This window comes from Strix aluco, chromosome 21 (assembly GCF_031877795.1).
Source record: "Strix aluco isolate bStrAlu1 chromosome 21, bStrAlu1.hap1, whole genome shotgun sequence".
NCBI lineage: Eukaryota > Metazoa > Chordata > Aves > Strigiformes > Strigidae > Strix > Strix aluco.
In genome coordinates this window covers 4,218,960-4,230,405 of record NC_133951.1, presented here as the reverse complement: position 1 = coordinate 4,230,405, position 11,446 = coordinate 4,218,960, and the positions used below count along the sequence as shown (strand labels likewise).

The following is an 11,446-nucleotide window of genomic DNA, read 5'->3' as shown; positions in this document are numbered from 1 at the left end:
GGCCTTCTTGGCCATCTGGGCACACTGCCAGCTCATATTCAGCCAGCTATCAATCAACAACCCCAAGTCCTTTTCCACCAGGCAGCTTTCCAGCCACTCCTCCCCAGGCCTGTAGCCTTGCCTGGGGTTGTTGTGACCCAAGTGCCAGACCCGGCACTGAGTCTTGTTGAATCTCATACAATTGGCCTCAGCCCATTAATCCAGCCGGTCCAGATCCCTCTGTAGATCCTTCCTACCCTCAAGCAGATCAACACCCCTTGCCCAACTTGGTGTTGTCTGCAAACTTAATGAGGATGCACTTGATCCCCTTGCTCAGATCATTGATAAACTGAACTGGACCCAATACTGAGCCCTGGGGAACATCACTTGTAACCAGTCACCAACTGCATTTAATTCCATTCACCACAACTCTTTGGGCTCGGCCATCCAGTCAGGTTTTTTTACTCAGCAAAGAGTACACTCATCCAAGCCATGAGCAGCCAGTTTCTCCAGGAGAATGCTGTGGAAAATGGTGTCAAAAGCTTTACCAAAGTCCAGGTAAACAACATCCACAGCTTTTCCTCATCCCCTAAGTGGGTCATCTTGTCATAGAAGGAGATCAGGTTAGCCAAGCAGAACCTGCCTTTAATAAACCCATGCTGACTGGGCCTGATCACCTGCTTGTCCTGTACATGCCACGTGATGGCCCTCAAGATGATCTGCTCCATAACCTTCCTTGGCACCGAGGTCAGGCTGACAGGCCTGTAGTTCCCCGAATCCTCCTTCCAGCCCTTCTTGTAGATGGATGTCATATTTGCTAACCTTCAGTCAACTGGGACCTCCCTGGTTAGCCAGGACTGCTGATAAGTGATTGGAAGTGGCTTGGAGAGCACTTCTGCCAGTTCCCTCAGTACACTTGAGTGAATCCCATCCTTGACACACCTAGTGCTCTCCAGATTCTTCAGGAGTCTGCACACCTCTGCAAGTTCATGTACTGCTTCCAAACATTGACCTAGGTGTCCTGGAACCAGCCAACAGAATTCTGGCACTAGGCACAGACATCTGCCTGAGCAGTTCTTAACTCACAGCATGGCATAGGAGGTGCCTTCACCCAGCTGGGCTTCAAAGCACAGAGTACTCTTCCAGTGCACAAGTTAACCCTCAGGTTGTAGAGAGGGGAGGTGGAAAGCAACATCTCTGACTGTGAGTTTCAAAGAAACTACAATGCAACTTAATGTGTTGACTGAGAATTAAGGCAGTTACTCTTTGTGATTTTTTTGTGCTGTGGAATTTTGAGTTCAGTGATACTCAAATGTTTAAAAAGGGGAAAAATCATTTAGGCTGCACAGCTCCTTGCTGCTCCTTCCCATCCTGTACCACTATTCTAGGGATCAGAGCCAAGTGTCCTACTTTGCAGTGTTCAGAGCATGCAGCAGCCAATATATCTGCGGAGACACCTCTCAGATTTTTGTCTATCTCCCCAAATCCTCAAAGCTTAAGCCTTTAGGTGCATTAATTATTCCTTATAAAGTACAAATAAAAAGATTTGTGCTATGTCTTTCCTGCCATCTTACTACTCCTGATAGCTGTAACCCTGAGTTATTACCAACCAACCTCCCCTTTCTTACCTTCAGGGATGCTACTGAAAGAATGTTAATACAAAAACATCAAACCACCTAAAGCAGGGGTTTGGTCTGGAAATAACAAGATTTAGAGAAAAAAAAATGAAGTATTATATTTTAGCCTGTCTTTGGACTTTTATATTTTTTGCCTGAATCTTTGACGTTTTGGCATTAAGTAATAAATAATAATGATGACCCCATTACTCCCTTGCTTTAAACAAGCAGTCATTACTGTCACTTTTGATTCACAAAGGAGAAATTGAAGTACATGGAGTTGACGTGACTTTTCCAAATCTACCCAGCAAGGTAGAAGTCATGTTGTGTAAAATTTAAACATCCCGAGTCCCAGTCCTCTATTCATTATGTCCATGAAATTCAGATGTGAGTGTGCTTAAACCACATACTGGCAGCTTTAAGTGGAAATGACATTTGCCTCCTTTCACCCCTGAACTCTGACTACTTGCCCGAGATGGTGGTGTGAGACAAAGGAGGCAGGAAAAACCTGAAGAATTAACCCTAGTGCAATTTTTTGTTGTTGCTTTCTTTAGTTATTCTAGGTGGTGTTTAGCAACCTTTTTGCTAAGCTGCACTGTCTACCTGAAGAGAGGACTCTGCAGGAGGGCAGACTGCATTACACAGAGCCAGACCTAAGCACCACCCCTTAAACACAAAGGAGGAGAGGAAGCCAGAAGCACTTGGTTAACCTCATCATCTCTGCTGTTGATGTGGTCCATGTGGTGCTGTGGTCAGGGGTACTCATCACATGGGGTCAGCTCTCCACATTCAAGCAAACACAAACTCCCTGCAAAATCATGCTGTTTTCTGGCAGGGAAACTGCGACACTGTGAGTAAAGGAGCCATGTGGAACATGGTAAAATCAAACAAGACTTTGGCATCTGGTAGACGTGGCATGCTGGGTAGACAGGACCCTCAGTTAGCCCCAGAGAGAGTCAGATACACACGTGGAAGAGGGCAGTCTCTGGGAGAGGGTGAACAGCCCAGGACTGCTGCTCAACAGTGTCGGCAGAGATGCTGCTGGACTTAGAATCAGAGCTGACTCCAGAGAATATGAAGAAACAAGCTGAAGAGCAAACAGGGAGAGCAGTGACAATTTGGCTGTGATGGGAGAAAATAATCATTACAATGTGATGAACATGATACACAAGGAAACTGAGCCTTCAAGCCTTTGAGGTCTGATTATGTGGCAGCTCCAGTTTAATTTCCTGCAGCTAATTACAATGACAGTTGACAAGCAACTGCTTCTCACTAGTTCTGTGGCTCCAGGAATGACTGCAAAGATACCTAAACATAACATTTAGCAGAACAGATAGTTTATGAGATTTAGAATGGCAGGCTGAAAAGAAATAATTAAATATCCAGAATTGTGGTTGCTATGAAAGCTGAAAAAGATGATTATTATCATCTATTTTTGATTTTTTAAAAAGTACTAATGTCAGGAAGAATTATACAGATCACAGAGTTCCTCTTACTGGGAGCTGAGACTGATGGGAAGAAGTAAGAAAATTCCTGAAGCAAATGAAAGGAAGAAGCTGTATCCTGAAAGGAAGGACAATTCCTACAAAGTTAAGGCATATATACAACCTGCCTAACAACCTGGTGCCTGGCCAAATAATAAGCCACTATAGCAATGGCAGATGGGAATGCTGGGTTAGCTAGGGAAGTGAGAAGTGCTATGGGAGACCCAAAGATGGTGACAGCTGGTGAACTGAGAACACCCCAAGTCCCTAAATGAAACTTCTGCCATCAGGCTGTTGTGAAAGTGCCAGTAGAGAAACTTTGACTGTTGCAATGGGGACTGCCAGCAACATCAGGTGCTGGTGCTAGAGGGGTATCGAAGGGGTGAACCAGGAGACAACAGATTGCAAAATGCAGATTTAGTCAAGTGGAAGTGGTTTGCTCTACCAAGCAGGTAAAGAATCTGACATCAGCCTGGGGTGAGGACATTATGCCCAGGAAGTTGTGGCCTACAGCCTCCTGAGGAGGTATGTCATGGTTTGGCATTTCTCATCTTGTTGCTGTCCCACACACTCAATGTTGTCTTCAATTTCCACTGAAGACTGAGCACTCACGAATATCAAAACTGCTGAAGAAGGTACATGCCTGCTGGTAGGACTTCTCTTCCTCCAGTACTGTTATCAGGCACAGTTGTATGGGACACCCAAATAGACCCAGACGTGCAGCATCACATTTTTCATCTCCTGTACTTGAGACTGGAGGTGTAGAGATACCATTGCTATGCCATAATTTGGTCAGTAGCTAAGACTGACCACCTCCCATCCCAGTCTCAATATCATAGAGGACAGATGACTGTAGTTTAAGACCAGGTTGTCATAGGATACATTACTTGTTTATTTTATTAAAGTTGTAAATTAACTTATTAAAGTGGTTATTATATTAATTCATATTTGCCCTGGAACAAGCCAGAACATTAGCACTGGAGTGTTGCCCAGACATCCAACCTTCCCAAACTTACCTTTTTCATAAGATTCAATGAAGTGGCACTTGTGTGACTCTTTGCCTTACTCATATTTGGTACCTTAAGAAGTGAGCACATCAAACAGAACAGAACTGGCACATCTCTCTTAATCTACTGGATTTATTCCATATTTGAAAAAATACAAACCAGTATTATTGACTTCAATGCATAACTGACAGAGAGCTCTGCAGACTGGAGTGTTTGTGCTTTACTATTTGAGCTTTTGAGGCCCAGACCCTGGTATGTAGAAGGAATATATTTAAACAAAGAATGTAATTACACATTAATAATTAGAATATAGTTGACATCTCTGACCATAGGAGGAGCCATTGTGTCTGGAAGGTTGTGCTTTATGTAGTAAAACATAAAAATTAATAACATGTCATAGCAGATTATTAAGATTGATATTCATACGAATCAGATCAGTTACCACACTACATGTAATGGGAAAGCTCTGTTGAACCCCACAAGCTGTTTTGGGCTTGTTATTCAATTTTTTATCATGAAAATTTTGTTGGAAAGCAAGATCCTTGGCAAAAGCAACTTCAAAGCTGTGGGAGTCAGGTTTTAGTGTGGGTTGTCTCTGATGTCCTGAGCATGAATATCCTACCTTGTCTTACTTAATGGACTGACTCAGCAGAGACCATACTCGCCAAGACCATGGGAGGACGGGCGCTCTCTTCAAGAGGGAAGAAGCCTTTAGTTCACACCAACCTTTCTCATAAAGTGAAGGCAGTGGAAATCTGGGGAGTAAAGGTGAGCTATGGATTGATAAAGAGAAAAATCCTGTTACTAGGTCTACACAAGCATAGAACCCTGGGCTAACGTTAAAGTTTTTGTTGTCTGATAATTAATCAATGTGCGAACTGGATAAGTAACTTACACAAAATATCACTTGCAAACAAACACCAGTTTGGGTCTATCTGTCTCCTCCAGCTCTTATTTCATCAAAGCAAGATCATGTTTCTTGCCCTTTCTCCCAACTGTTTCTGTCTCTACAGTCTGTGCACTGGTAAGACAGGTTGTCTGGCTTCTGTCTCACATCCCAGGGACCTGCTGCAGCTTTTCTTATCAGATCCTCTGGCTGCAGCGTCCCTCCTGCAGCCCTAAGGCTCCACAAAGAACAGAAGGAAAATCCTGGGCGCATACCTAGCTGCAGACTTCACCTTCCTAGGAGGACAGCCAGCTATTTTTGCTGACTCTGCTAACATGTTTGAATTGTTGAATCTGCTGCTGTCTTCTAAACTGCTTAATATTTTATTTGGAACCAATGAGCTTGTAATATTTCTGTAAAGACACATCGTGTGTGAGGCCATCCAGATGTAACAACTTCTGTACTTTAGTGATATAATAAATAATGCTATATTTTTATGATTAAACTTGCTGATTCATATACTTACAAACATGCTTTCTGAAGGAATCCATGTGGTGATTGTTTTTATCAGGCCTCCAGGGTCTGCTTATAAAAAAGTGGTTGATTTTTATAAACTGAAAGAGTCAAAAAGACCGTGCACATAATAGAGAGGGGAAATTCCCCTAGCAGGGACTGCTGTTGAGAGCACAGAAAACTGGTTTCTTGACCATTTGAAATACTGTAAAATGCAATTAAAAAGTAAACTATTTTACCAAGATACAGTAAAAATCTTACAATTTTCATATTTTCAGCACCCAAGTAAAATGCATTCTAAACCACTTCAAGCTTTTTAATATATTAAGCAACAGCTCTAGAAGAAATCAGTCGTCTTTAAATTGGAGAAGGTATGTTCACAGATACATAGTGTCTAGTGCTTGTAATGGGTGCTGAAGAAATCCACTGCAGTAAAATGCTGTATAAGCAGAGTGCATATTCTGGTAAAAAGCCTTTTAAAACTGCAGATATACTTTAAAATGGATCAAATATTTACATTTTATTAATATTTTACCAAAATATACAACCTTGTATTGAATCAACAGATTAAATTTTAACACTGGTAGAATTGTAAAAGAAATACTTTTTGAAAAGTACCAGGAATGTGATAGACCAAATGTGTTCTTGACCTAGTGCTAGTCAATGAACGTTCTTTGCAAGAAAACAGTATATCGTAACTGGTAAAGTTTACATGTAGACTGATAAATAATTTTTATAAGTGTTGGTAAGTTATACAAGCTGCATAAACCTAGTCTGCTCAAACAACACATTGAAGATGTAGGCAACCTATTTCAAAAAGTGCCATTTGCAGTTGTAAATCTGGCAGCAGGGGGCTAAGGACTAAACCACCCCATGGGGAGATGTAGAAGTAATGAAAGCCAGAAGGACAGCCACAGTGTTGGCACCTGGTGGAGAGAAGATGCGTGAATAGAGCCCATGAGCAGACCTGAAAATTATTCATGTGACATACAGTGTTTTCACAGAATCACAGGCTGGTTGAAGTTGGAAGGGACCTTCGGAGGTCACCTGGTCCCAACTCCCCTGCTCAGTCAGGGCCACCTAGAGCCAGTTGCCCAGGATAGGTTTTATTACATTTGCAGGCATTTAAATTAAAACAGAGTGCTTGCCAGTAAAGTACAGGAAAAAGTCATAACAAATGCTATGTAACTAGTTGCAGGCTAGATAGTTACACATGTGTGTGTGCCTGAGGTATACACTTATATTGTAGATAAATATTGCCTGCCAATCTTTCTGTTGCCTTTTTCTTTTTTCCTTTCGATATGCCAGTTGGCTTGTGTTCACAAGTTTGGAAACTGGCTCACAGAATATAAACAAACTTAATTGAATTTCATAGATCTCTGGGTGAGTTGTATGTGCCAATTAAAATTTCATCATGGTTCTTGTTAAAGGCTGGAAGAAGGATTTCACAATATTCTTCGGGTGCTGACACAATCGCATGTCATTTTCCATTTCGAGTCCCCGGGGAGGAAGATGGAAGCACCACTTACTGCTGATCTAGTTTGTCACTTGGGCCACAGGTAGGGCAAACCTGCAGATGCATCAAAATCTGTGGCTTGTGTCAAAAAAATAGTGAAAACAAGAATAAGCAAAGAAAAATTGTAACCAAACATTTCATTTGGGCACTTTCAAAAGAAAACATTTTGGTCTTTCATTTCATAATGGCATTTCCAGCACTAAACTTTAAGCGAAAATGTTCAAAAATGCAAGCAAAAGTGTGTTTCTTCCCAAGCTTTTTTTTTTTTTTCCCCCTCCAGTACATATAAATCCTTTCATTTTGCTTAAACAAAACGTGTCTGGTTTGGTCTGAGATGGGGCATGACTTCAATCTGTAGAGAGAACTCTTCTACACACATATCTCTATTTATGAAACACACATATGAAAGAGAAAAACAACGAATGGCAGTCAAGCATGGATGAAGCTTCTGGGACACAATGTGTGTGTCCAGAGTCTACTCATTTCCAGAGTACATCCTGCTCCCCCGTGTACATCTCCTTCACTATAAGTTATCTTCCAGACTGGTCAACTCAAAGCATTTTTTGATCTAGCAAAATTCTTCTACCCCAGCCACACAGCTTAGCAACATCCCGATCAACATTTTTGTCAGATCAAGAAGACTGGGACAATGGAAATACTAACTGCTTCCTCCTTGCATTGCACATCCCAGAGATCTGTACAATCTGGAGGTGAGAGAATGTCTTTCAAAATGCTGTGGCTGTTGAAAGGGACTGTCCTAGTGGACAGCTTTCTAAATCTCGCTTTCTTCGAAGACTTCCTCAGTTGTCTCTCCAGTGGTGACTTCTTCGCTGCTGTCTGACATGCTTGCCCGTGGACAAGATGGGAGAGTACATCCTGTCTCTGGGCTGAGATCTGTCCTCTGCTTCACTAGCACCTGCTGGAGCTGCATGCCCCAGGGCTCACTTGCCTCCAGGGACAAGTGGTGTTTGCTGCCAAGGTGCTGGTTTTTTTGTTTCTGTGAACATTTCCGAAGGTATTTTATGTTTTCCCCAAGAAAGCAGAGCTTACAGCCAAAGGAATCTGCGAGCAGGAAGCGGGACCACTGCTTCTGGAGCTCTGCTTTCACCTGGGAGGAGAAGAAAACAGTCTGTCCACGGTGATGTCTTGTGACCACCCTGCGGTCCACTGACCAAAATGCTAGTTGTAAAATGAGAGGGACTGTGGAAGTGCTGAGCTTCCTGCCCCTTTGGGGTGCACCGCACGCCTGGCAAGGTTCTTGTGGTGTAAAAACAGACTTGTTTGCCAAGTCAGTCTTAAGAGTTCGTCCTCTTCACTCTAAGTTAGGTTTTTCCTAGCCCCTGAATCTCTGATACACTGTGATCTTAATGCTCGTGTGTGTGACAGCTTAAGTGACTTTCATGTTTATAACCTGATGAAGTGAGGATGAGGAAAGCCCAAGGGCTGTGGAAATGAGCACCATGCAGCTTTGTTGGAGTGCTGTGCTTGGATATCATCTGATTTGTTTTGTTAAAGCCTCTTATCTGGCAGCCTGCCTTAAATCCTCAGCACTGAGTGTGCAGCTGCCTTGCATCACCCAAGCCAGCACTACAGACGGAGGAGCAGGACATGCCCTTCCTCCACCACCAGGCCCTTTGACCAGCAATCTCAGCTGGACCAGGAGGTAGAAGGCCAAAAAACTTTTAACTGCTGATGAGAGATGCTAGCAGTTCTGTGCCCTTCACAAATGTTAGACAAATGCTCCTGTATTGCAGACAAGTGCCAGCTCTCTTTTTTATTTAAGTAGTTCCAAAATTGTTCCAGGTTTCCTCGTTAAATATTAGGAACCTATGGCCTACCTTTTGTATAAAGCCTATCTGTTTGTTTCACTGGTGCCTTTAACAACGAGTCCAAATTCATGTACCTTTTTCAGTGTAGTGTGTACCATACCAGCTGGCTGTGCCAGGCTCTGAAGTGCTACTGACACCTGATATGTGTCTTTTTATTGCAAGTAGTGGAAGTCTGCACCCTGATGAAATATAAGGGAAGTACAGACAGTGAGATTCAACTTACAAAACATTTAAAATTAAGTGACATTAATTCCACAGTCTACATAACATAATTTTCTGAGGTAGCTTGTAACAAGGCAGTGTGATAAGGCAGGGGTAGCATGCAGCTGTGATGGTGATGAAGGCACGGGGTTGTATATGGCCAGGAGCAGAGCCAGTAGATCAAGAGAAGTGATTGTTCTCCTTTACTCAGTAACTGTTAGACTACCTCTGAATACTGCATCTAATTTTGGGCCCTGAGTAAAAGAACTGTGTTGAACTTATCAGCGGAGATCAGGGCTGAAACACTTGCCCTATGAGGACAGGATGAGTGAGTGGGGCTTATTCACACTGAAGGCCTAGGAGGAGATCATGGAGGAGATGGAGCCAGTCACTCTGCAGAGGTGTTTGGTAGGGACACAAGAGACAGTGATCATAAATTGAAATCAAAAAGGGAAGTTCTAAAAGAATATATGGAAAATATGTTTGCTCCTGAGTACAGTGAAGCACTGGAACAAAGGACCATAGAGGTGGTGGAACCTCTGTCCTTGGGGGGGGTGAAAGCTCAGCTGGACAAAACCCTGAGCAACCTGGTCTGAATTCAGTCTTCACCCTACATTGGGCAGCAGCTTTCTGTGCTGTCATCTTGCATAAGAGCCATCACGGATCTGCCTAAATCCTGGCATGGAGAAAATTGAATCCCCAGCTGTGCCTTGAGGCATAGCAGGAGTCAGTTTCCAGACAAGGAATACCCCCACATTAAGCTTAGGGATGTCCTGAACAATGCATGCATTAAATTATTTTTTTCAACATGTTGCTGTCTAAAATATTAAAGCACCCCAAATTTGGTTGCTTTAGAGAATCACAGAATCACAGAATCCTCTAGGTTGGAAAGGACCTTGAAGATCATCCAGTCCAACCACTAACCCAGCACTGACAGTTCCCAACTCCACCAGATCCCTCAGCACTATGTCGACCCTACTCTTAAACACCTCCAGGGATGGGGACTCCACCACCTCCCTGGGCAGCCCATTCCAATGCCTGACTACCTGTTCTGTAAAGAAAAACTTCCTAATATCCAGTCTAAACCTTCCCTGGTGCAACTTGAGGCCATTCCCTCTTGTCCTATCGCTTACTACTTGGCTCAAGAGACTCATCCCCCCTCTCTGCACCCTCCTTTCAGGGAGTTGCAGAGGGCCATGAGGTCTCCCCTCAGCCTCCTCTTCTCCACACTAAACCCCCCCAGTTCCCTCAGCCGCTCCCCATCAGACCTGTGCTCCAGACCCTGCACCATCTTCGTTGCCCTTCTCTGGACATGCTCGAGTAAGTAAACTAAGAGAGGGTTTAGCCTGGCCAAACATGAAGTCTGGGATTCGATCTGATTAAAGGAGTGGGGTTTACATGGCTGGCCATAAGCCTCTACTGGTATTTCAGACACCCCAGGGTATCCATGCCTTCACAGCGCTGTACTACTCAGGCTTCAGTGGAGATACTTTGCATTTGAATCCCAAACCTGTCAGAGGTCTTGCTGTTCTCTTAGTACAAAACAGTTATACCAGTTCAAAAGAATGCATGCGTGCTCTTGAATAATCAGAGCTAGTTAGTGTGTTCACCCTTCTTGGTGTCATTAATATATTTTACTAATCAACTAAAAATGTGTCTCATAGCATTGTCTCTTACCTCTCCATTAGCAAAGCAGTATAAAACTGCTACAAAAAAACCCTGTAAGAGAAAGACAATAAGAGGTAAAAGTTAGTGTACAGGAAATACCTGAAGTTTCAGTTTAAAGATGACATTAATGTTAAAGCCATAAGTATAAACAATGCTTCTTAATTTTCAAAAAGGAAAGTAGTTGCCTTTATTTACTTATTATTGAAGTACCCATTAACTTGTTTTCATATGGTGCCTTAGCAAATGTAGGACACATTTGGTGCAGATGCTGAAGAACAGAGACTATAAAACCCAGTTTGCTCTTCCATGTTATCTTCATTTTGCTACCACATAATTTTCCTTTTTTCAAATTACTGCTGTTATACTGTGGCTGCTGCTAATTCTCAATATGGTAAAACAAAAAAAAATGCAGCTTGGGATCTCATTATCCATGTGCTTGTTTGAATTTGCAAATGAGACTACTGAGAGGGACCTCATTTGGGTGCTTTTTAAAAATTAGTGATATATTATGTGATTAGTGATAGTTTAAGGCTCAGCTGTATTAAGTGTTATGGCTATTTTGACTTGCCATTTTTCCTTTGAAATGGATTTAAATAAACACGTTTAAATAAAATTTAAATTCTAGAGATAAAACTTGCTTTAAACCAACCCCCAAATTACTCTTTCCATTTTCCTCCTCTCTGTCTGTATTTGATCTCAGATCAAAACATCTTAAATACATGCATCTCAGCCTAAGAGGCTGACACA

General features: G+C 42.5%; 1 protein-coding gene across 1 annotated transcript in view; it reads right to left on the bottom strand.

Annotated features, from left to right (window-relative positions):
- Window positions 1–7,773: 7,773 nt before the first annotated feature.
- Window positions 7,774–11,446, bottom strand: part of GLP2R (glucagon like peptide 2 receptor) — a 28,170-nt gene continuing 24,497 nt past the window's right edge. The window contains exons 11-12 of the mRNA XM_074847213.1: window positions 10,709–10,750; window positions 7,774–8,109 (exon numbers count right to left, since the gene is read on the bottom strand). Of these exons, the coding sequence (XP_074703314.1) occupies window positions 7,774–8,109; window positions 10,709–10,750 (378 nt within the window). The remainder of the gene's footprint in view (window positions 8,110–10,708; window positions 10,751–11,446) is intronic.